The sequence below is a fragment of the Serinus canaria genome, chromosome 1A, assembly GCF_022539315.1.
Source record: "Serinus canaria isolate serCan28SL12 chromosome 1A, serCan2020, whole genome shotgun sequence".
In the NCBI taxonomy this organism is placed as follows: domain Eukaryota; kingdom Metazoa; phylum Chordata; class Aves; order Passeriformes; family Fringillidae; genus Serinus; species Serinus canaria.
In genome coordinates this window covers 67,258,075-67,280,395 of record NC_066314.1, presented here as the reverse complement: position 1 = coordinate 67,280,395, position 22,321 = coordinate 67,258,075, and the positions used below count along the sequence as shown (strand labels likewise).

The 22,321-nt window shown below is 42.3% G+C and overlaps 1 protein-coding gene across 2 annotated transcripts; it reads right to left on the bottom strand.

Moving 5' to 3' along the window:
• Positions 1-1,733: 1,733 nt before the first annotated feature.
• IL17RA (interleukin 17 receptor A) lies at positions 1,734-22,277 on the bottom strand. Of its 2 annotated transcripts, XM_050984251.1 has the most exons (14): positions 22,126-22,246; positions 20,047-20,144; positions 15,832-15,856; positions 13,758-13,904; positions 12,234-12,358; positions 11,119-11,245; positions 9,705-9,752; positions 9,460-9,617; positions 8,203-8,280; positions 7,698-7,773; positions 7,599-7,613; positions 6,268-6,369; positions 5,188-5,229; positions 1,734-4,593 (listed from the first exon to the last, which is right to left on the bottom strand). In XM_050984251.1, the coding sequence occupies exons 2-14, from the start codon at positions 20,095-20,097 to the stop codon at positions 3,092-3,094; spliced, it is 2,496 nt and encodes an 831-aa protein (XP_050840208.1). In that variant the 5' UTR covers positions 20,098-20,144; positions 22,126-22,246; the 3' UTR covers positions 1,734-3,091. The 2 variants fall into 2 exon arrangements, with proteins under 2 accessions (XP_050840208.1, XP_030094185.2); XM_030238325.2 differs by lacking the exon at positions 20,047-20,144 and having other exon boundaries at positions 22,126-22,277.
• Between the last annotated feature and the right edge of the window lie 44 nt (positions 22,278-22,321).

Genomic DNA, 22,321 nt, shown 5'->3' with positions numbered 1-22,321 from the left:
TCCTATGGCCAAGTTCCCAATAGCACCAAAGTGCTAATCCCTAATACACTGAAGCATGAGCATAGTTGAGACATCAGAAGAATCACAGCACAATTATTAATGAGTCTTACTTCAGTACCCTTTCATAGCCCATAACAAAGTTGCTGTTTCAAAAGTGAGTGCCTTTTTCCAGTTAGGACGTTGTTGAGAAAAATGGCATATTTGAATTTATCTGGCCATGGCATTTTTAACCCATTGGCAGTGAACTCACAGTTCAGATTTTTCCATGGATGAAAAGGTTGCCCGGGACACATGACCCTGCAAAATGACACTTGTGTTGCATAGAATTCCTTTGTAGAAAAAGTTGTTCTTTGTGGTGCCATGGTTTCTAGGTTGTTAGGAAATGTGCTGTTTGGAGAGTGTTAAAGCTCTTGTAGTTGCCTATACTGAAGCCCCCTTGCAACTAAAAGGGCAGCTCTGCTGCTCTGCAATTACTATGAAAAAACATTTAAATATCTTCAATCTCTTGTTTATAAACCTGCTCCTCCTCTTGAATTCCCTCCTCTTTGGTAATTGAGCTCTTGCTTCCTTAAACCTTTTTGTTTGCAGAAGAGAGCTGGTGGTACCACCAAAGTGCAAACAATACCTCTCCTGATGCACCTTGCACAACTCCTGTACATTGTGCCAACATTAAATTACTGGTCCAGGTCAGTAACACTTTGCTGAACGAATTTGTGCCATACTAAGACACAGGTCCCTTGGGATTCTGTTACACAACAGTTATTTAGCATTTTACTGCTCTTTGTTTGCTATCCTGACAAAAGAGATGACTACTCCCAGGAGGGGAAACGGAAGTGAGAGACAAGGCCTGTGGCTGATGGACACTTGGCATCCCCCTGGCATTAATCAGAACTTGTATTTTTTAAAAAGCAAGATTGTTAAAATAAAATTAGAAACTTGTGACTGATTTTGTTCCTTTTCTTTTCCTCCTTTGATTCTTGCTGGGCTATTTGATTTTGTATTGAATAGGGACCAACAGATGCGTTAAAGTTACTTGTTTTCCTCACACTGGATTGCTAAAATAGTGTCTGGATTTTCCTTTCAAACAAACTTTTGTAAGTGAAAGCAAATTCTAAGAGCTGCAACACCAAGGGAGTTATTTGAGAAGGGAATGACTAAGGCAAGGAAATTCAGATGACACTTCTGAGCTTCCTATTTAAGTGATTTATAGGAATTTATACCACTTGAAAAAGACTCATGGGAAAAAAAAACAGATTTACATGTTAATTGCTGTAAGATAAAAGAAACTTTTAGAAGTGGGATCATCAAGATGGCAATTACTGACATAATCTGGGAAATGGGTTCTCACTGGAGAAGCACTGAGATCACAGCTGCCTCTTGCTTAGCTCCTGTTGGCTTAGATTGGATTCCTGTTGGAGCAGGAAGGCTCCCAGCCTTAAGCCTGGATCTCTGCAGGGAGACTAAGGGACTTGGTTATTAAGCTGTCCTAAGAGTCCTGCATGGAAATTACAAACAATTCCTTTACCAGCCCTTTTGAAGGGATGTAGGGATGCTTCCCATGGCTGCAGGCCCTCAGCTCTGTCCAGCTCATCTCCATACTGTGCTTTGCAGGAATAGTTTGATATTCATGAGCCAGTTCAGTTCTGGCTCAGTTTTGCCTCAGATTCCCGTAACAAATACTAAGAACTCAACATAAGGAGTTGGGCAGAATTGAGGACACAGAACTATATAAGTGAATATATCCAAAAAAGTATTCTTCATTTTTAATTTAAGGAAAAAACCCCAGAGGTTGAACACAAAATTATAAAATACACACAAAACAAAACAAATTGTAAGACAAAAGAATAGATTATTTTCTGAGACATTAGATTTTAAAAAAGGTGAGAGAAAAGATTTTTTGACAAGTAAACTTAGATGGACGGGAAGACAACAAAGGAGAAAGGCCTGGATGCATTTACATCTCACAGGTTGTTATCCAGTGATAAGAAACAGGGTAAATGCCAGCCTCACCATCACTGCTCCTGGAAGAGGAATCCCTTAGTCTGTTCAGCATTTCACTGTGGTTAACCTGAACTACCTGTGCTGGAGTATAACCCACACAAGTACATCTCACAGTTGTTTTTGCTCAGCCTCCCTTAACTCAGATATTATTTCCACTCTAAAACAGCATCTGCTGAGGAAACAGTTTTTCCTCGTCCAAAATAGTCCTTTATTTCCTTGTGTGTCACTATCTTTATCTTCAGTTCACATCTTCCTGGTGCTAAGATATCCAAAAGCAAACAGCACTGCAGCAGTGTGTCACTGAATACACCAGATTCCCCTGATTCTGTATTCAGCATCACATTTCTTAAAACTGTAAAAAAATCCCAAATTCCATTTCTTGGTCTCCTCTTCTCCCTCCACTACTGCTGCTCTCTCCCAGTAGAGAGGCAGGAAGAGTTATGGAGGCTCTCAATTTAAACATTTATGCCACTTATTCTCAGCTACTCCACTTGATTGCTGAATGACCATGGAAATGCAGCTGCAAATGAATGATGAGTGGAGGAATAAAAAAAAAATCTTTAGGCACATTTATCAACCAGGTAGAGACAGCCCTAATCTAGCTAAAATTTAAGGCACGTGTCTTTAATACACTATTTACAAGGAAATGTTCAAAAATGTGTATTAAAATGGCAATGCAAATGTCACCATGTTATCTAAACCTATTTTCTAAACCATGCCAGTGACTTTTATCCAGTGCAATAGAATCAGCACAGCTGGAGGGCATTTTGAAGGCACGAGTGGATGAGCCACAGTAATTTTCCTGCCATCCATCAGTGAGAATTCAGTGTAATGCTTTTCCCCAAGGATCAGAACCACTGCCTGTTTTTTCACAGGGGTGGCCAATACTCCTGGCTTCTCTCCACGGAGACTGGAAGCAACATTCCACATCTGCTGGGCAGGGCTGCATCACAGCAGCACGGAAGATCCCAGCACTAAGCCATTTACAATACAAGCACAAGGATAGTGCTGGGAATGCAGTCTCAGTACTGCTCTGCACGGGACCACCTTCCATCCCTGTATTTCAAACAGGGCAGGTCCCAGGCAGAGCCTAAGAGTCCTCCAAAGATTGGTCAATGTCCATCACCTCTGCTGGATAGCTCCAGCTAGAGTGCCTCTCAATGTCCTGGAAAAACAGCTGCTTCTGGAGGCTCTTCAGACTGTTCAAAACCTCTGGAGAGAGTTCGTGGAAGCCCCCCTGCTGTTCCTGATCCTCCTCCTCCTCTTCCTCCTCCTCCTCTAGAAGGTCCTCAGGAGGCAGAGGGGAGCATCTGGAGATGTAGCCCTGGTCTGACTGCACTGACTGTCTCTGGTCTTTGCATTGGTCATCAAAGACCAGCTGGTGCTGCTGGTCAGCCTCCCCCTGGCAGAGATATGGCTCTGAAGGGATGACACTCTGTTGATAAAGAGGGTACATGAGTCCATTCAGATGGTCACTCAGGTCATCTGACAAGTTTGCAGGACTCTGGTCAGCTGCTGAAGCTTCAGAGCCATTGTGGAGGATGACATTATTCCTCATTGGAAAGCTTCTCTCCAGAAGAGGAACTCCTTCCATACAGTCCTCATTGCTCAGCACGTGGTGACCGAGTATATTTCTATCTTCCATGGAAGAGACTGGCTCCACTACCTGAATTGGAGGAACATCCATAGGAAGGACCACAGTCTGGGAATTTGGATCCCCACATGGATTAAGCTGAGGCTGCAGCTTGCAGCCTGTACTTTCACCTTCATGCATGTGGAGGCTGATGGTGTAACAGCAGCTGGGGTCAGGCTCACGTAAGTGCAGCCGCTGTTTCACAATTCCACCTGGCTCACTCAGCAGTGAATCCACCTGGCTCTCTCTGTTCAGGGAATGTAACTCTTCATCACTATCCAAGCAGATGGTTTCACTCTCAAACCAGTCCGGGTGCTCAGTCTGCCAGTTCCTGAACTTCTCTATGGCCTCTTTCAGTTTCCTCCCACTGGGGGTATCGATGTAATTTTCAGCTGTGATTTCCTGGATTCGATGGATCCGCCCAGGCTCAAACTTCTCCAGATCCTGAATCCGAAAATAAATATCCTCAAACTTGTCCATCAGTTGGTATCTGGACGTGACATTGAACAGATCAGGTATATCTCTCTCACTACTTATTCCCTCAAAGTAGCAAACTATGTACATTCCAAAACAGGCTGGCTTCTTGAAATCTGGCAGGATCAGATTCAAGGCTGGGGTGAACAGGTCTCCCATTGGCTTTTGCTGATCTTGCTTGAGACACACAGGCTCACTCCCAAGCATGGCCTGCCATTTGGCCTGGGTGCCCCGAGAACACAGGATGATGATCTTTGAAGACAGCTCTTCCATTTCCTTCTTCTGCCGCGTGAGCCAGGGCAAGGGCCCCAGCTCTGAGATGTGGTGGTCCTCCAGCAGATCCAAGGCCACAGCAGTGCCACAGACTGTCATCAGGAACTCAGCAAACTTCAGCACCACGTCCACGTAGAGCAGGTGATCAGCAGAGTACACAATCCAAACCTTCCGCAGCTTCAAGGGTGGCAGGGGCAGCTCGGTGTACGGTGCTGATGGAAGACAGAAAAATATTAATTACAGCCACAGTCCCCAAATTGTAATGGTGTGAGTCAGCACTAATCAGCATAGGAGGGTATTAACAAAACTTTTAAGCTTTAATGCTATTTTGGCAAGGTATGTGGACAACATCTAATTTTGTAAATTTAATACGAAAGTATGGACACAGTGAAGCTGTGATTTATGACAATGCCCAGATGATTCATCAACTTTCACCTCACAAAAACACTGCAGCAGGTTCAAGAGGTTTGCAAATATTACTGTATTCTCTAGTGGAGAGATGAGTGCACCCACCCCAAACCAATCTGCTGTTGCTATGGCCTAGATGATTAGCAAAGCTTCTTCTGCTAGTACAGCCTTGGCTGGGTCAAAAGTCTCCCCACATTCCAAAGCAATCACCTCCCATCTCACAAATACAGCATTTCAAATTCCATATACAAAGCTTTTAGCTAAACAGGAAGATCCTGAGGCTAACTTTTGGTTTCAAGAAGCATCTATAGAGTAGCTAGAGCCTACAAAAGCCCCTTCTGGGCAACTGTGTGAAACCTGCATGAGAGGTGCTTGATAAAACACAGGTGGCCTCTTACCAGCTCGCAAATTGTCGTGGTTGCATTTCCTTCGCTGGCGCCCTGGAAGAGAGAGTGTCACTGTCAGCTCTGAAAACATGAAGTAAGATTAAATGCTTAAAATCACACCACCTTCCACAGATTAGGTTAAAAAAAAATCTTTAACTGTGCAGAGAGATAAAGCTTTAAGGAGGGAGAAGCCTAATAAAAAACCATACTGAATTAATAAAGACTCCTCTACAGCCAGCTCTTCTATATTTTTCCTTTGGGAGGAGGAAGAACTTTCACCATCTCCCCCATATCCTGGCAGTCTCAAGTACAGAATCCCCAACTGTTCTGTGTCCTCTCTTTAAGGAGAAGGGGCTTTTTAAATATGTCTTTTTCTTAAGAAGCTTTTCTGAAGAGGTGACTAAAATGTCCCTAGCTGCATCTTATAGACAAATTTGATGTTAAGGAATTTTCCAAAAGATTACCAATTCTTCCTCTCATGTAAAAAGGAAACAAAACAAGCAGTGAGTTACACACCTTCCCTGAGATAACTGCCTCATGGCTGCAGCACAGAAAACCAGGAGATATCCCTTAAGCACCCAATTTTCCAAGTTGCTTGATGTCAGTCTCTGTCCTGTGGTTTTATTTTTTCCTTCCACTTCAATTGAAAAACCTTATCTAATCTCACAATAGTATAAAATTAATTTTGCAGAGACCTTGGGGAAGAGGGGGAAGACTACAGTGTGGCCAAACAGGAAGCTTCTGTTCTGCAACACTCTTATGCAATGCAGAGGAAAAAAGTGCAAAAATCTGCAGGAAAAAAAAAGTCTGAACTACAAAGTTCGTTGTTCCCCTCATGACCTGTGAAGTGCTATGAACATGGAGCATCAGAGAAGATAAGCTGTGGAAGGCTTTACTTATCTAGTGGATGGTATAGGACAATATAAGTCCCATAATGTAAAACAGAAGATGTTTTCATAGGCATTATCTCAGTGGCAAGGCATCAGAACAGCAAGGAACAAAACCACAATAGGAATAGGTACAGAAGGAGTAAAAAAAAAAAAAATATTCTTTAGCATTGGATTTTTTCTTCCTGGCTGGTATGATCCTCACCTGCTCGTTTCTTAGTCATACAGAGCACAGCTGTTATGACTGACCCCACCAGTAACACAGAGATGCCAGTGATACACCAGTAGAGCCATATCATCATATCATCTGCAAAACAAAAAACACTGCTCAGACACAGAGTTTCACCAAAGAGCAGAAGGTCCCTGGGCAGCAGAAGCCAAGGGAGGAGGACCCTGGCTTTGCTGAGTAGACCAGTACTTCCCCCTTATAATCCACTTCTCCAAATCAATTCCTGCTTGCATGGTGCTGCTGTACCCCATAAACTTGCTCCACACAAAGAACCATATGTGCAGCACACTGAAAACACAGATCAAGAACCTTCCTCTAAATAGCAGTGTTTACCCAGCTTTGAGAGGCATCCCACGCATGTCCTGCCTGTTCATGTAATCTAGCTTAAAAAAAAAACCTAAAATATCACGATTTTGGGTCAAGAATTTCAGTTTACAGGTGTTTTTCCTTTTTTAAATTTTTTTTTAATCTTGAGCAAAAGATCCTTACAGGTGTTGCAGCCAAAAAAAGGATGTCAAATCATTATGCACAAGTTATCTTGACATTCATAAAAATGAATATATGCATGCTATTCTCTCCAAAAGCTGCTTTATATTATGCAAATTTTTTAACACTGAGCAAAGTGACAGAAAGTATTTTATATTAAGACTCTTCTTGTCAAAACTGCTTCTCAAAGAATTCTATGCAAGTGAAGTGTCTCTCAAAAAAAAATTGCTCTTTAAGGTTCACACTGCATACAAATACTTGCCTCATTAAATCATGGTGAAATCATTCTTAGCACAATTAATTCTGAACTCAGTGTTACAAGGGGACTGTTAAAGAAATTTTAGACACCAGGCTCTCATCTCCATCAGAGAGATTTACTGAATATATTGATTATGATACCTGGCTGGGTGAGCTTGGTGGCTCAAAAGAGGGACCCTGAACAAAGAAATCCCTGAACAATTAAACCCTTATGACCTAAACTCTCCATTCCTCACAGGATGTTCCAGACCAAGAGCATTATTAGGGTGTGAGGTCTCATTGCTCTTCATTGGTTTGGTGTTTTGTTACCCAGTGGTTGCCACATGCTGATCATCACATCCTCTGAGGTTTCAGTGGGAGCTTTGGTGGGTTCCCAATATGGCTGATACAGTTCATGCACCACCTGTGTACCACCTATGGGCTGTCCACTCTTTTCAAATATAAAATTTCCAACAGGGACATTTCCTGTCCATTGGGTCCTTTGCAGGAAGGATCATTTCTCATTCTACACAACAGGAGAAGAGCAGCAAAAAAAGTTTCAAGGTATTGCAAGAACTTCTTACCCGATGGTTCTGTACCTGCAAAAGACAAGAGTTATGTTAAAAATTCAGTTCTCAGCTGTAAAACAATGAGAATCTAATTTACAGAGAAGTGGTTCTCACTTGGAACTGCTTCACATGGGATGGAAGCAGAGTGTCTCAGACAGTCTGTGCCACAGTTTGCAAAGAATGGCTGAATCTGCAGTTGAAAAGAATCCAGAAAAAGAAGTTATTCCTAAAAGAAATTTTGTTCCCTGATTTACTTTCTCCCTGCCTCAATGTTCCTTGTATTTTAGGACAGAGACACAGAGTTCCCATTTCCCTTCAGAAGACAAGATTAATCAAGAATTCTTACACCACACATGACAAAGGCTGTGAGCTCCTGAGGTTGCACATTTACCATTCTCACTTCCATAATCTCTGACTTGGCAGCCCTGTACTAAGGAAAAGCCACTGACTACAGAGAATACCTACATAAAAAAATCTTTCAGCCATATTTCCCTGATGCAAGTAATTACAGATTAGCAAATCTCAGAACAAAACACTGTGAAAAAAATTCCTGATATTCCTAAGGTGCTCACAGCCTTGATTGGGAAGGAAGGACATAGAGACAACAGGGTGATCCTACCTGTACTTTGTATCTGCAGCAAACTTTTATGTTGTTCTCTATTTTGATTGTGACATTCACTTGCTGTTGTAGTCCATCCTGCAGAAATCAGATGCAAGTTATAAGGTAAGGAAAAAAACTGAATGAACCAGGAAAAAAAAGAAAAAGCTGACATGAAAAAATGGAGTGGTCCAAAGAAGCAGAAGCTATTTTTTCCCTTTTGAACAAGAAGCCCACCGAGAACAGAATGGCTAAAGGATGTGGCCACCATCTCTGCAGCTTCCTGTGTGACAATGCAATTAAGACAGCAGGCCAAGATTGCACAGGTAACAGGAAATAATTAGGGATGTACCTCGTACAACTTCAAAGGAGTTAAACTTTCAGTTTCTTAACAATGTAGACGTCTTCAGCTTTGTAACGTGTAAACATTAACAAGCTTCCCTGTTTTATTCCAAGCAGCTGCCAACACTACTTCTGACAATAGAACAGGCAAGTAAGTTGCCCTTGCTACCTGCTGTACACAGTCAATATCAGGATAGCCTAATTCTTCACAGTGATTAGCAGATACAAACTCCAAAATGAGGTGCATTCCCTTCCACCAGGGAAATACACAGTTGTCCCATCAGTGTCAGGAACAGCTTAAACATATCAGTGCATGCAGTACTAAGGATTTTAAGTGTTAAGGAAAAGAAAGATCAAACAAACTGAATGCCATCATATACGCCCTCAGACAAGGAAGGGTGGAGAGTGATTCCAAATATTCAGTATTTTTCCTCCCTCAAATGCCTGAAGGGAAACTTTTTTTTTATATTGGAGCACAGTCTGGACATTTTGAGCTTCTCAGCAACATAGACTGCAACACCTACAGAAATTGATTCTCAGCTTGAATGAAGCATCTCTTAGTAAATCACTCATTCTTATATAAAATATTTAATTAACACCTTCCTGTGATCATATCTGATAAAGTACTTCAATGATTTATTGAAACTCTGCAGTTCAATTTTGGTTAATTTGCTTAGTCTTAGCTCCCCAGGCACTGGCTTGAAAAAGGTAATAAAGCCCAGATAGTCAAATATAAAATTTGACTTTGCAGGTGTTTATAGGCTGCTTCATGCATTACAAAACCTCTTTTTTGATCTTTTACCTACCAATTTCCCCTTTCCAAAGACAATTAAAAAATAATCCCTTGAAAATTGTTGTTCAAATGTCCTGGTTTAACAAGCATTTAAGATGTTTGCCTAAATCTCCAGAGCAGGTATGACTTGGGAAGGGACTTACCTCAGTGAAATCCTGTGTGATCATTTTACACCTCCTCTCCTCCTTGTAACTGGCCACATGGATTTGGTACCTGGCTGGCTCAATCCATGGGTGGAAGCTCACAAGCAGAGTTGAATCATCTAGACTTTCACCCTGGATCCTAGGTTCCCACAAGCTGCCTGGAAGTAGGGCAGATATTCCCACATTTCTCAACTGTCAAATATTCCAACAGAGCACCCACATCTATGTGACTCAAATATTTTTACCTGTCTTTATACATGGGATGGTTCTTTTCATCAGAGAATCCCTGCAGTCTGCAAGAAAGACCATCAGTAGCCAGTCAGAAACATTGTACTTCCATTTAGGAAAAAACCACGTTTTTTTATCAGAAGTCAGAGACCTAAACAAGCTCTCCTAAATGAGTAGACCCCTTTGTTCTAAAGCAGTGGCAAAATTCTGTAGAAGAACAGCACTGGTTTCCAGTCCATTCACTGATGTCATGGTGTGTATGGTTCTTCTTTTCTTCTCAGAACAGAGAAAATGAATGAGACTAAAAACATACCACATTTAATAGTACAGCAATAATGTAACACTGGTGCAGGAAGGATAACAATAGTGGAATCAAAACCTCATGTTCATCCCCATACCTCAGCAACAGATTCCTCCAAAGGCATTCCGACACAGGAAAATCAGGAGTCTGGAATCTTCCTTAATCCTAAAACACTCTTCCACATTTCTAATTCCCTTTATTTAGCAGATTGGCCCTGCTTTTTTGGGACTTCCTTCAGAGTTAAATCCAGAGTTACATATTCAACATTTAGCAATGTGGGATTTACAACTCTCAGTCTTAAATTATGTCTCTCCTCCTGGGTTTGGACAAAGGAAAAGGAACAACTTCCTGCTTAGACAGTTGAGATAAAACATTTCACATCTCCAATTTCCAACTTGCAAAGTTACCAATTTAAACCCTATGAATTTACAGTGTCTGTGTAATTCATGTGTAAGCTCTAACCAGCAAAGCTCCCTGCAGCTGCTGAGCTTAACACCACGCATTAGGTTTCTGAAGAATAGTAGAGGAAAAAAAGCCAGGAAGTTCTTAATGTGAAAAGGGAGAAGAAAGGGTATGAGGGCTGAAAATGAAGTGCTCCCTTCTCCTTTTCCAGCTCACATTGACTGACACACTCCACACTTTGCCACTTTATAACTACATAGTCAGGTTGACAAATATGAGCAAGTTAAGAAAAAAGTTAAGAACCAGTTTTCAAGATCTGTATGAAGCACCAAATTTTTATGAAGCAGTCAGTGCAGCCAGAGGCATTGCAGATGCTCAGAAACCTTGGGGAGCACAGTAAAAATTCTTTTAGTGATAGGAAAATTTTCACATTGACAAGAAAGGGTCAGGCACCCAGCACTACCAAGTTCCTTGGTAAATTATGCCTAACTGTGTCTTTGAAATTGACCTTCACATGTCTAGGATTTAGTACTAGAAGCCAGACTTCTGATTTGGAAATTCTGACCTGTAATTCCAGCTGCCATAAGTAGAGGGGCAGCTCTGAAAGATTTTAAATTAAGTAAAAGCAGCAGTTATATCAGGTTCAAAAACCCCCACATTCCTGCCACAGGTCCACAAGCTACCACATTCCTAAACTCAAGGCCTAAGTGAACTAAATCACCTCTTACCTGGCATTGTGAGAGACGTGGACTTGCAATTGTAGTCTCCATTTACACCCAGTTTGGGCAGGTGATACACAGTCACTTGGTAAGTCTGGCCAGGTTCTACTTCAAAACGGTCAAAAGTGAAATTCCACTGAAAACAAAACACATCCACAAGGACTTTAAAGGACAATGTTGTTCTTTAAGCACTGAAATTAACAGCTGACCTGGCCCTGTTCCACTGTGTTCCTTCATCCCATGTAACCCTTTAACTGAAGCTTGACTATGAAAAATTGGAACTCAAGTGTATTAAATATACCCATCTCTTTGTCTGTCTCAATTCTTCTGTTTAGAATTAGTTTTTTCTTGGGATCTTTGAGCTGATACAAGTTTAATGCCAAACCATTGTGTGGAACTTCCACCAAACTACATTCTGAACCAAAAGGAAGCCAGAATAAAATGTGCAGTTTCAAGATGGAAATTTCAGTCTAGTATGAATTTCATAGGACTTTGCAAGTGCTAAGCATTTAGAATTGCATTTATACATATATAGTTCTGTACCTGGCCATTCCATACTTATATTCTTAAATCTGTGCTGTTTTCTGCATCAGTAATGCTGTGCAAATTCTGGGACAGACACTCTGGGAGATTGGTATTTGGTAAGTGGCAAGCTAACTTTGGCCAAATTCTGTGTGGTTAAGGAATGACCTCCTTATTATTTATATTCCTTACTGTTGTGGATGCTCAGCACTTTTCTGATGAGTTTCCTAGAAGGAGTGTAATCTGAACCAACCCAAGGTTGGTGCTTTCCTCCACAACAAGAGAGTACAAAAAAGAAGTGGCAGCAATAGTAAGAGTTGAGTTTAAAAGCTATACAAAGTTATGCTCTCAAGCAGAATGCAAGAACCCCTAGAATTATTTGCTTTAAGCAATTTCCCAAGTGACGACACATGCCAGGCAACTAAAAGCAGCCTACCTGAAGGATAGGCAGAGTGAAAGAGAAATGGGAAATGACAGCAGATCTCAAGTCCAACACAGGCTCTAAGCAGCCTGTACATTTTAATCAATAACCTTGCCATAAAACAGTGAAAGTAGAAACAATTCCAGACTAGAAAACGTAATTTGGAGCTCTCTGCACTCACCCGGCCTCCATCGGGACGGACCTGAAGAGGCAAATTGTTCTGGAAGTCAAACTGGGCACAGATCTGCTGATTGCTGCTGACCTGCATGACGGCGAGCTCGGCCCCTTCCAGACAGCGGATGCTGGCTGCAGGCACAGGGACAGAGGGACATGTTCACCTTTCTCTCCTCTGCACATGGAGAGGCTGCAGCCCTCACAGACAGCACCACTGTGCCTAGCCCTGCCACAGTCTAACTGCTTTGGGGTGCTGAGGATCCCAACATAAAGATAAGTGGCCATGGAAAAGCGAGCATACAGGGCTGACTAACAGCACTCAGCCTAAAGGCTGTCCTGCATGGCAAAGCTACATCTGTGCAAATGAAGGAGCAGAGGAGAAGGTGACTGCATTCTTCACACACCCTGGCAGTTCCACAGGTGTGGCATTGTGCTGAGCTCTGCCTCTCAAAGCTGCCTTGTGCAGCTTGGGTGCCAAAGCAAACACGCCTTTATTTTGGTACACACGGTCCCAGGGAGAGAGCTGACAAGCACAGGTGAGTTCAATGACTGGGCTACCTGAGTCACACCTGCTTCTACACTACCATAGCTAGAGACCATAACTCTACAGCCCTCAGACACAGCCCCTGCAGAAGGAAGAAATGAATGTGTTTAATTCTGTCTCAAAGCAGCGCAAAACTTTGAACAAGAGTATGCAACAAAAGCATTTACAGACAAACAATCAAAGATATTTGGACAGTGAGAAAATGTGACTTATTGGCAGTCATTTAGGCTCCAACAATGAGACAATTATTGCTTTACCAAGGCACACAAAGACAAGATTACACCCACCAAACAAAACTAAGCAGCCAACCTCTCCAATTTCAAAGATCTGCTTTCATGACTTGAAGTCATAATTCTCCTCTCTATCTGTTGGAATGCTGGATGCTGAGAATTTTAAACTTTCTGCGCTTAAAGGCACAGACCCACAAGAGAACACTGCATTTGACCTGAGGCTGTGAAGAAGGCTTCCAAAATTGATTGATAGTACTGGGATTATGGGTGTGTAGTTGGTTAGAATTGTGTAATATCACAGGGTGGAAAACTTAGAGTTTGGGATTTTAGAATATAGAAATAATTATGAAGCAAGATGGAGGTTTTAGGATGGAGGCAGGCTGTTCTATACCTTCTTATTCATGGGTTTGGGTGATGCATTGTAATTGGACAGAAAAGTCCATATTGCGGGCTACCAGGGATCAGTTATTGAGTTAAAAGGGAAAATAATCTAGGTGTCCTTTCTTAATTGGATAGTTTAGTCTTAGAAGACCTTGTAACAAGAGGTAGTTAGCCTTTTTGTGCCTTGCTAATGAAAAGCTGCCAAACTCATGGTTGTGAAACTGTTTTACGGATAAGAAATAATAAACACCTGAGTCCAAACATGAATTACTGTCTCAAGTGCCTTCAATCCAGACCCAGAGAAACCAGTATCTATCATTACTAGATCACACCTTTTTCCTCTGCTCCATGCTCAAATTAAACAACCACCACTTACCATCTGTGGCCACCTTCCACTCTATCTGAAGCACAGGGACCAGTTTTCCATCCTCCTTACGGAAAACATCAGAAGAAACGTGGAGACTGCTTGGAGCAGAGGGAGTCCAGGCAGCAACCTGCAGCCAGCTTGACTCCATGCAAGTGCCTGTCCAGCAAATGAAATTCACATTTAGAGTGGGGCTGAGGAAGCTCTGCTTTATTGCAATTATGATCTGCTCTTTGGGTCAGGTTTATTCTGAGGGGAAAACTGGGTAACAGACTGCTTCCAGCTCAGAAAGGCAGTTTTCAGTATGGAAGTACTCTGTAAATTGCCTGTAATAATCTGAATTTATTCTAGTAACTTCCACTTCCTCTTTTCCTTAAAATCAGTTAGTACTTGTCACAATCCGTGTAGTCAGGCTAAACAGGTCAAGTAAATTTACTTAGTGTCTCCTTCAACCTTCTGCTGGAGCAGACCTATGTAAGTGCTAATTTCCAGCCTTCCAGTGATAAGAAATCTGTCAGATACCCAGGGAAATTGTTCCATTAGTTAATTACCTTCCAATAGTTAATTACCTGGGTAATTACCAAACTGCTTTTCCTCAAATTTGAATATACATCTGAATTCAGCTTCCAACAACTGCCTGTTATGCCTTGCCTAAATTAATGAGCTCCCTGAACAGAAAAATGAACCATGCTTGTCAACAGATTTAGGGAAAGCTGGTCCTGTAAAGTCATCAGAAAGTGAAATCAGGTATGACAGGCATCAGACAGACATGATCTACTTAGGCTTTTGCAACACATTTGACTTCTCAGAGCATGTTAAAAAATAGCACAGTCAGCCCCCCCCCCCAAAGTAGGCTTTGGGTCTATTTTGATGGATATGTGATAGAAACAGTGGAAAGTGGGCACTATCCCTTCAGTCAAACAGTATGGCTTTAGGCTCAGGAGTAATTAGACAATCCTCAAATGCTCATTTTACAAAAAATACCAACAAAAAGCCTGACAAGAATAAAGTACCTTTCAGCAAAGAGTGCACTGAACACTAAAAAAAAAACAAACAACATTTCTCCTAGAGCAGAAAAACATAACAAAAGCCATAAAGCAGAATTTAAACCAAATATTTAACTTAGGCAGCATTTTAATGATGTTGCTGCTGTTTGGCTTAGCTGTGTTGTCAAGCTGTACTCCAGTGGCTGTGTGCCAGTGGGAAATATCCAAATGATCCCACCCAAACCCTCTCCTGCCAAAGAAGTTTTAAATCTGGTTATTTTCAGCATAGTCCTCTCCCTGATATGGCAAACCAAACAAAAATACTACTGGCTACAAAAAAGTAGTATCTCTTTGTTTGGCTTGCCATATCTCCCTGATATGGCAAGCCAAACAAAAATACTACTGGCCCCTTGTGTCAGTGTGACAAGGGGTTGGGCACTGAGGCAGGAACGAGCTTGCTTAGAACAAGGGCTGCAAGGAAAAGCCAAGGAGCTCTGCAGAGCTGCCCAGTTGCCTCCAGCTTCCAAATGGGTAATTTCAGAACATTTTCCTTTAAGAACATTTTTCACAACATTACCCATAATTATATTAAGGTCTTTCAGATGCATGCCATTGCTAAGACTTGACCCCTTACACCCAATAATTTACATTAATTGCTCTCAACTGCACCCCTCTATGCCCCTTTTTTAATTCTAGTTCATACACTAATTTTTCATCAAGTACTATCACAATGGCTTGTAATGAACATTTACTGGCAAACTTGTCCTTAAATTCCCATTTCTTTAAAAACTGATGATCCCAGCTTTAAATAGAAACTAAACAAGTTGGGATGGGTTTTACTCATGCCACTGCCTACCCCTAAACTCTATCCCAAAAAAGACATAAGTTTCCATTCCTCTTCTAGCTGGAGCTTATAATGGATCAAACTGGAAACTCCCAAAGCAAGGCATGATAGCAGTGTTTCTCTTTACAATTCTCTGATTCTATCAGGAAAAACATGCTGTATGGACCCAGTTAAAAAAAGAAAAGAACAAAAAAAAAAGGGGAAAAAAAAGCATGATCTGATGAGAAAACTGCAACAAATAAAAAAAATTACTTACTATTTCTTACGAGACAGTTTAAATCCTGTGGGGGAAAGAAACAAGAATATTACTCTCAGAATAAAACTGACAGCAACTTGCTTCTGCTCAGTGCTGGGAGAGGGACAGGAAAAAGCACTTCAGTGATGCACACAAATTGGAAGAATTAACCATGATGGAAACACTGGACTGAGTTGTTAATCATAAAACCAAAGACACAGGGCATGAAACTTGGACACAATTTATGTGACACCTCTGAGATCATCCAGTCCAACCTATGACCAAACACCACAGTGTTGAAGAAAGAAAAATTCATCAGAATTAGACACTTTCTTATTAAGAATAAAGATGCCCTGATCATAAAGAAGCAACCAGAAGTTATGTGGGCTCTGACTGGCTTCTCCCAGTTATGTTTTGTTTATACTGGAAGCCCCCATGGTCACCAGGGAGAAGCATGTCAGCTTGCTTGGTTAGTGGGATGAAAATCCCAGTGAGAAGGAAGCCTGAGAGTTGTCACTGACATGGAAAATCACGAGGAGGGCTCTCAACCATTTCCTATGCCATGACAAATAAAGCTGGATATTACTGTCATTGCCAGCATATAATTCATTTCAGTGCAGCAGGGAAGGCAGCTGGGTTTTTAAACTCTCTACAACTTCCTAAGGTCAACTGCAAATGTATTTGGGGCTTAGTGTCCAAGAGTATATTTACATTTTTAGGGAAGGGTTCTTGAACAAGTGAGCTGTGCCTTTTTGGTAATGAAAATACTTCAGAGATCAATGCTCACATTTCAGCTCATGTATCTGTTCCTTGGAAGGAAAGCAGGAAGATTTGGCATTAAGCTCCTTATGCTTACATAAAGAATAAAACCTGAAAATCTCTTCCAGGCTTTTGCTACACAAGTCACAACAATACACACAGGTATAAATCCAGCCTTCAGGCACCCTTCACAAGAAACACATCCATGCTTCAATTACTGTACCACAAATGCACCCAAGATAGAACTATACTGAAAAACAGCACCTGCAACCTAAATCCTTCATTAATGAAAAGATAAAAAAAAAAAATAAAAAAGGAAAGAAAAAAAGAAATGAAAAGCAAAGAAGCAAATGCTGATGAAACCAAACTGGCTAACTACAAACACTGAAAAAGAGAAAAATAAAAATTGTAAATACCTGTATGGAAGAATGGATTAAGCTATGAAAAAAGAAAATAGTCCTAACACTTCAGACCCCTTGATCAAAGTTTTTAAAGTAAATTATGTGGCCTGACAAAGCCCCTTATGTGAAAAGGTGCAGTGTTTTTATCTGAGATGGAGTTAATTTTCTTCACAGCAACTGCTACAGTGCTTTCCACTGAGGACAAAGAGTGAGTGGCTGCTCTGGGATGAACCCTCAAATGGAAACAAAAATAACTGGTACAAACCATAGGGATTTTTTTCTAATGTGATGATTTCTGTTAAAGCCTGTCACTTAATATTCACTCATTTTGTTCTTGTTCTGTTGCACAATTATTATTGTACATGGCATCATCATCAAGCCCTTATAAAAAATATAAGTCATTATTACCCTGAAGAGCAGCAACATCTGCTGTCATTTGAGTGCTGGTGCTCTGCGTCATAGCTGACAACACAAGTGAGGAAATGCTGCATTTCCCCTTTTTTGTTTAATGATCAATATGAATATTGATCCAGCACAGTGTACAAAGGGATCCTCTCTTCCTCCAGGTCTATTATCCCAGGTGAGACATTCACAAGGATGTTCCCAGCTTTGATGAGGCTGTTGTGCCCTTTCTGACATTTATTAAAAACTCCAGAGCTCAATGAGGAGCCATCTGTCTGTCAATGAGGATTCAGAACTGACACTTGGTAATTAAAGCCCTCCTTATCTTTTCAATACTGCATTTCTGTGGGGAAAAACAACAATATTTTATCTGGTATTTTATCACCAACAGTATTTTATCACCTTTCCCCAACCCCACTCAGAGTTTTCAAGGGACTACCTACACATGTATTTTTCCTACCCTGCACTAACCTGTTTACCTGCTGTGCCAGCAACTTTTTTATGTGTAGCTGATTATATTGAAGTGTTTTAAGCTGCCATCAGTTAGTCAAGCATTTAACAGGTCTGCCACAAGAGGGAAAGGATTCTCCCACTACAAGGCACCAATTAACTTCTTGGTCCTCTCCCTTCCCAGTACCCAAAGAATTACAGGGATGACTCAAGAGCTGAAAATGCTTCTAAGAACAACACATCCTCACAGAAGTTATCACTGTTGGCATAAGGAAACAAAGATAAGCAAAGATAAAGCCACGCTGCAGGCAGAGGTATGAGAAGCTCAAGGAAAGACAAATCCTAGAAAACACTTGCCATGAAAACCCCCATCTCCTTTTTGCAGAATATCCAGGTGAACAGGTCTGGACATAGCTGAGGGCACACTTTTATACCAAAAAGTGTAACTCCAGACAATGACATTCAAAAGCCAGGAAGCAATCAGAGCAAAAGACCAGTTTGGTTTGCAGCACAGTAAGTTAACCACTGTCAGATTTGCACTGGCTCCCTCCTCAGCACCTGAAGGAATACTTGTTGGTTTTTCCTTGTAAAGGTCCTACCAACACAAAACCTTACTTGATTCATTGGCTCATCCAGAGTACATTAACAAAGCTCTGGACAGAAGAAATATTTAACCTAGTTTCCCTACTTGAGTGTGCTGGTTTTTGCTGGAATAGAGCTCATTTCCTTCCCAGTAGCTGGTATGGGGCAGTCTTTTGGATTTGGGCTGGAAACAGTGTTGATAACAGAGATGTTTTTGTTCTTGCTGAGCAGGGCTTGCACAGGCCCTTTCTGCTTCTCTAACACCCCTGCCACCAGCAGGCTGGGGGTGCAGGAATCAGGAGAGGACACAGCTGGGATTGCTCATCCCAGCTACCCACAGGGACACTGTAAGGCAGCAAACTCAGCATATAAAGCTGGGGGAAGAAAAATGAGGAGGGGGATGTTGAGAGTGATGGTGTTTGTCTTCAAAAGTCATTGTTATGCATGATGGATCCCTGCTGTCCTGGAGGCAGCTGAACACCTGCCTGCCCAGGGGAAGTGGTGAAAAACAACTCCTTGTTTTCCTCTACTTGCATGCATGGCTTTTCCTTTACTTTTCAAATGGTCTTTATCTCAACCCACATTTTTCTCACTTTCACCTTTGTGATTCTCTCCCCTATCGCAGTGGTGGGGGAGTGAGTGAGTGGCCATGTGGGGCTTACTTGCCAACTGAGCTTAAACCAGGCCTGAAAAGCAAAGCTACAGACATGGGAGGCACAAATATGAGAAGCAGATGATTTTGAGGTGATGCTGAAACTATTCTCAGCAGGACAGGAACAGTCAACTCTTGTCTACTTGCTGTATTTTCACAAATATGTAAGCCACTGTTTTCACTCTTTTTTAAATGATTTTTGTTTTGCTTTTGACATAAAAAAAGAACAGACCATATGCTGTGAAGAATAAGAATCTAAATGAAATAAACCTGGGAAACTGATTAACAGCACCACCCCATCACAATTCAATTAAAGTAATGGGAGGCAAAGATTTCCCAGCAGGATGCTGCGGTAACTAGAAAGAAACCACTGGGAGCCAGGCAAATGTCCAGTTTTCCTTTAAGGAGTAGCTGCTGAATGGGAATGGCTCTAGCTTTCCAAGATCTGCCTTTCACATTTGAACCATTCTATGTATCTTCTGAGACTTGGATGATTTGAAGTTTACTGCAGTTTCCCTTTTCTAATTCTTTAGCAAAAAGAAGCAGAGATCAACACATGAAAACATTACAAGAATAAATGTTGAAGGATGATTTGTTTAAGGCTTTTAGGAAACCAGCATCTTTTACAAAATTGTTTTAAAGCAATTTTTTAAAGCATTTTTCTCTACAGTTTCTAACTTCTTATCTTGCCCTCATATCAATTCTCAGCAAAATAAAATACAAAAGTTAAAATTTCTTCAACACAATCAGTTCTAAAGTTGTCTTTATAATATTTTCATAGTTTTGATCAGTAACACTTTTTAAGCTGAAGTTTAATAGTTTTGATCATGAATCCTTTTCTTGCCAAGGAGTCCTGAAATATTTTTAACAGCACTCATGGGTTGATCATGGGTTACTGTTAACATCCTACACAGCAGAAAGAAAACACAGAGGGGAAGGACAGAAGTCAGTCAATAGCAAGGGCAAAATGAACACATTTGCAAAGGAGACCTTTGAGGAAAAGCTGTCCTCACATGCACCACCACCATGGCTCATCTTCATGAGGGATGTTACATCAATTCTTCTTCAGAGACTTCCAGTGAAGCAAGCTGGCAAGATAAATTTCAGAGACCAAGCTATGTACAGCTATCCAGCCCTCAAAGACAGCGGGGTTATAACCACTGCTTTCCTCCAGGACCCCCAGGCATGCCACGTCCCAAAACAATTACAGCACCACAACTGAACACAGTGATTTAACACTTGATGGTGAAAAAACAGATGGGTATTTAAGCTTGTGGGATTCTTTTTTTCCCTGCACATAGGAAAAAAGCCCCTGCAGATGACATGTACAAGCAATGGTTACTGGTAAGAGCTGGATTTGCAGCTGTGCTATTCAGCCCTACAGCTGAGCACATCTGAGGGAGTGGTGGTGAATAAAGCCCATTAAGTGCATTTTTTGGCATTTTAATAAGATGAGCTGTTAACAAGCACTTAGTTTTCCTTTCAGGTGTTTATTGATAGTGATATAACACTTTCCCTCCACCACTTAATCTCCCAAGCAGCCTCTACCACATGATGGTTTTGCTGAGGAAGCTGCCATGGCTCAGCCTGACCTGCTCCAGAGCTCAGCAACAGCAGCCTGAGCACGGTGGGTTAGACAAAGGAAGTGGAATTCACCCACCCAGCTCAGCTGCAGCTCTGCTTTTGAACCACACCACAGCCACACATTGGGAGGGGTTACCAAATCACCCACTGAAAACAGCACAACCCACAGAAAGGGAAGGGGGAACTGTTTTCAACTGTCACAGCTTCAGTTGATGGGGCTTTTTCCTTCATGAGTCAGCAGCTTCAAAACTGCTTAAAGAGGCTGTTCCTGGGTTTAAGCTGACTCCTTTTTCTTTAGTCTATCTGCACTTTGGAAATTGGCTTTTTAACAGAAAGGTTAAACGAGGCAGCCCAGCATTCACTGCTCTGTGTGCACACCAGAGTGCAGGACAACACAGCTCCTGTGTGAAAGGTGGTGGTGATGTTTTGGTGAACCCCTCACCCAGTTACTGTGGTCACATTTCCTAAAAAAAGAGGGACAGACAAGACAAAGCACAACGACCCAAGGACTTGCAAAGTTTACATTTGGAACTCTACAATGTCCAGCCTAAAGTAAAATTGCAGAACTGGTCTGTTTTCTTGGGGTCTCTTTAAATAGGAGAGAAGGCAGCAGAGCAGAAGTCTGTTAAAACAGGGGTAAGGATATAGTAAAACATTAAGAGAAGTGTCAGACTAGACAAAAAGACAGGAAATGTGTACAGGAAAAGATTATAGAAGCTTTCATTTTGTTTTACATTTCTCTATAGCTGTACCTGACTATCTGCCTTTTTCAGACTGCTGAAAGTGCACCATGGCAAATAAAGATGCCCAACTTAGACAACAACTGCCCATTTTCCTGTCTCACTGCTATTGTTAACAGAATTAAAAAGCAAAAGCAGATCTCTTCCCCCCTACACACTCTTTATATGTATCTGAAACAAAAGAAACACCCCAAAACAAAACAAAAAAACGACCATCAAAAAAAAAAAAAATCCAAAACAATCGCCAAAAACCACGAGAGAGAGTGACCAGCTGGGAGTTCCTACTCGAAGTTCGCTCAGGTTGCTTGGCTCACTTTTTATAGCGCCACTGCATCGGCAGCTCCTGTCTGGCCGGTTTCTCAGCGAGAAAAGGCAACCAAAATATGCCCGCTCAAAAACCTCAGGCACATGTAATGTTCAATTCCCCGCGCACTCCTAAAAACCCCTCATCTGCAAGGAATTGGTTAAAACTTTTAGGACATTGGGCAACGTCAGCTCTTAGCCAAGACTCACATCCTGCTCAGGGACTGCGGCCGCTCCGAGGTGCCCGTGGCAGCGCCTCCCCGGCCGGGGCAACCGAGGTGCGCGGTGTTCCCCGGGACAGGGACACCGCCCGGGACAGCGACACCGGGACAGCGACACCGGGACAGCCCGGCCCCGGGCCCCACAGCGGGGCGGCCGCTCCCCGTCCCACCACGCCGGCTCCCCGCTCCCGCCCGGGCCCGGCGCTCCCGGCGCCGCTTACCGGCTGCGAGCAGGTGAAAGGCGGCGCGGCGTCCAGCAGCAGCCGCAGGGCCACGGCGGCAGGCGGCCAGGGCAGCAGGAGCGGCAGGAGAAACAACAACAGCAGCGGCAGCCGCCGCGGCCCCGCGCCCGCCATCGCCCCTGCACCGCCGCCCGGCGCTTCCGGGCTCGGGCCGGGCGGGGCCGCACCTGAGGAG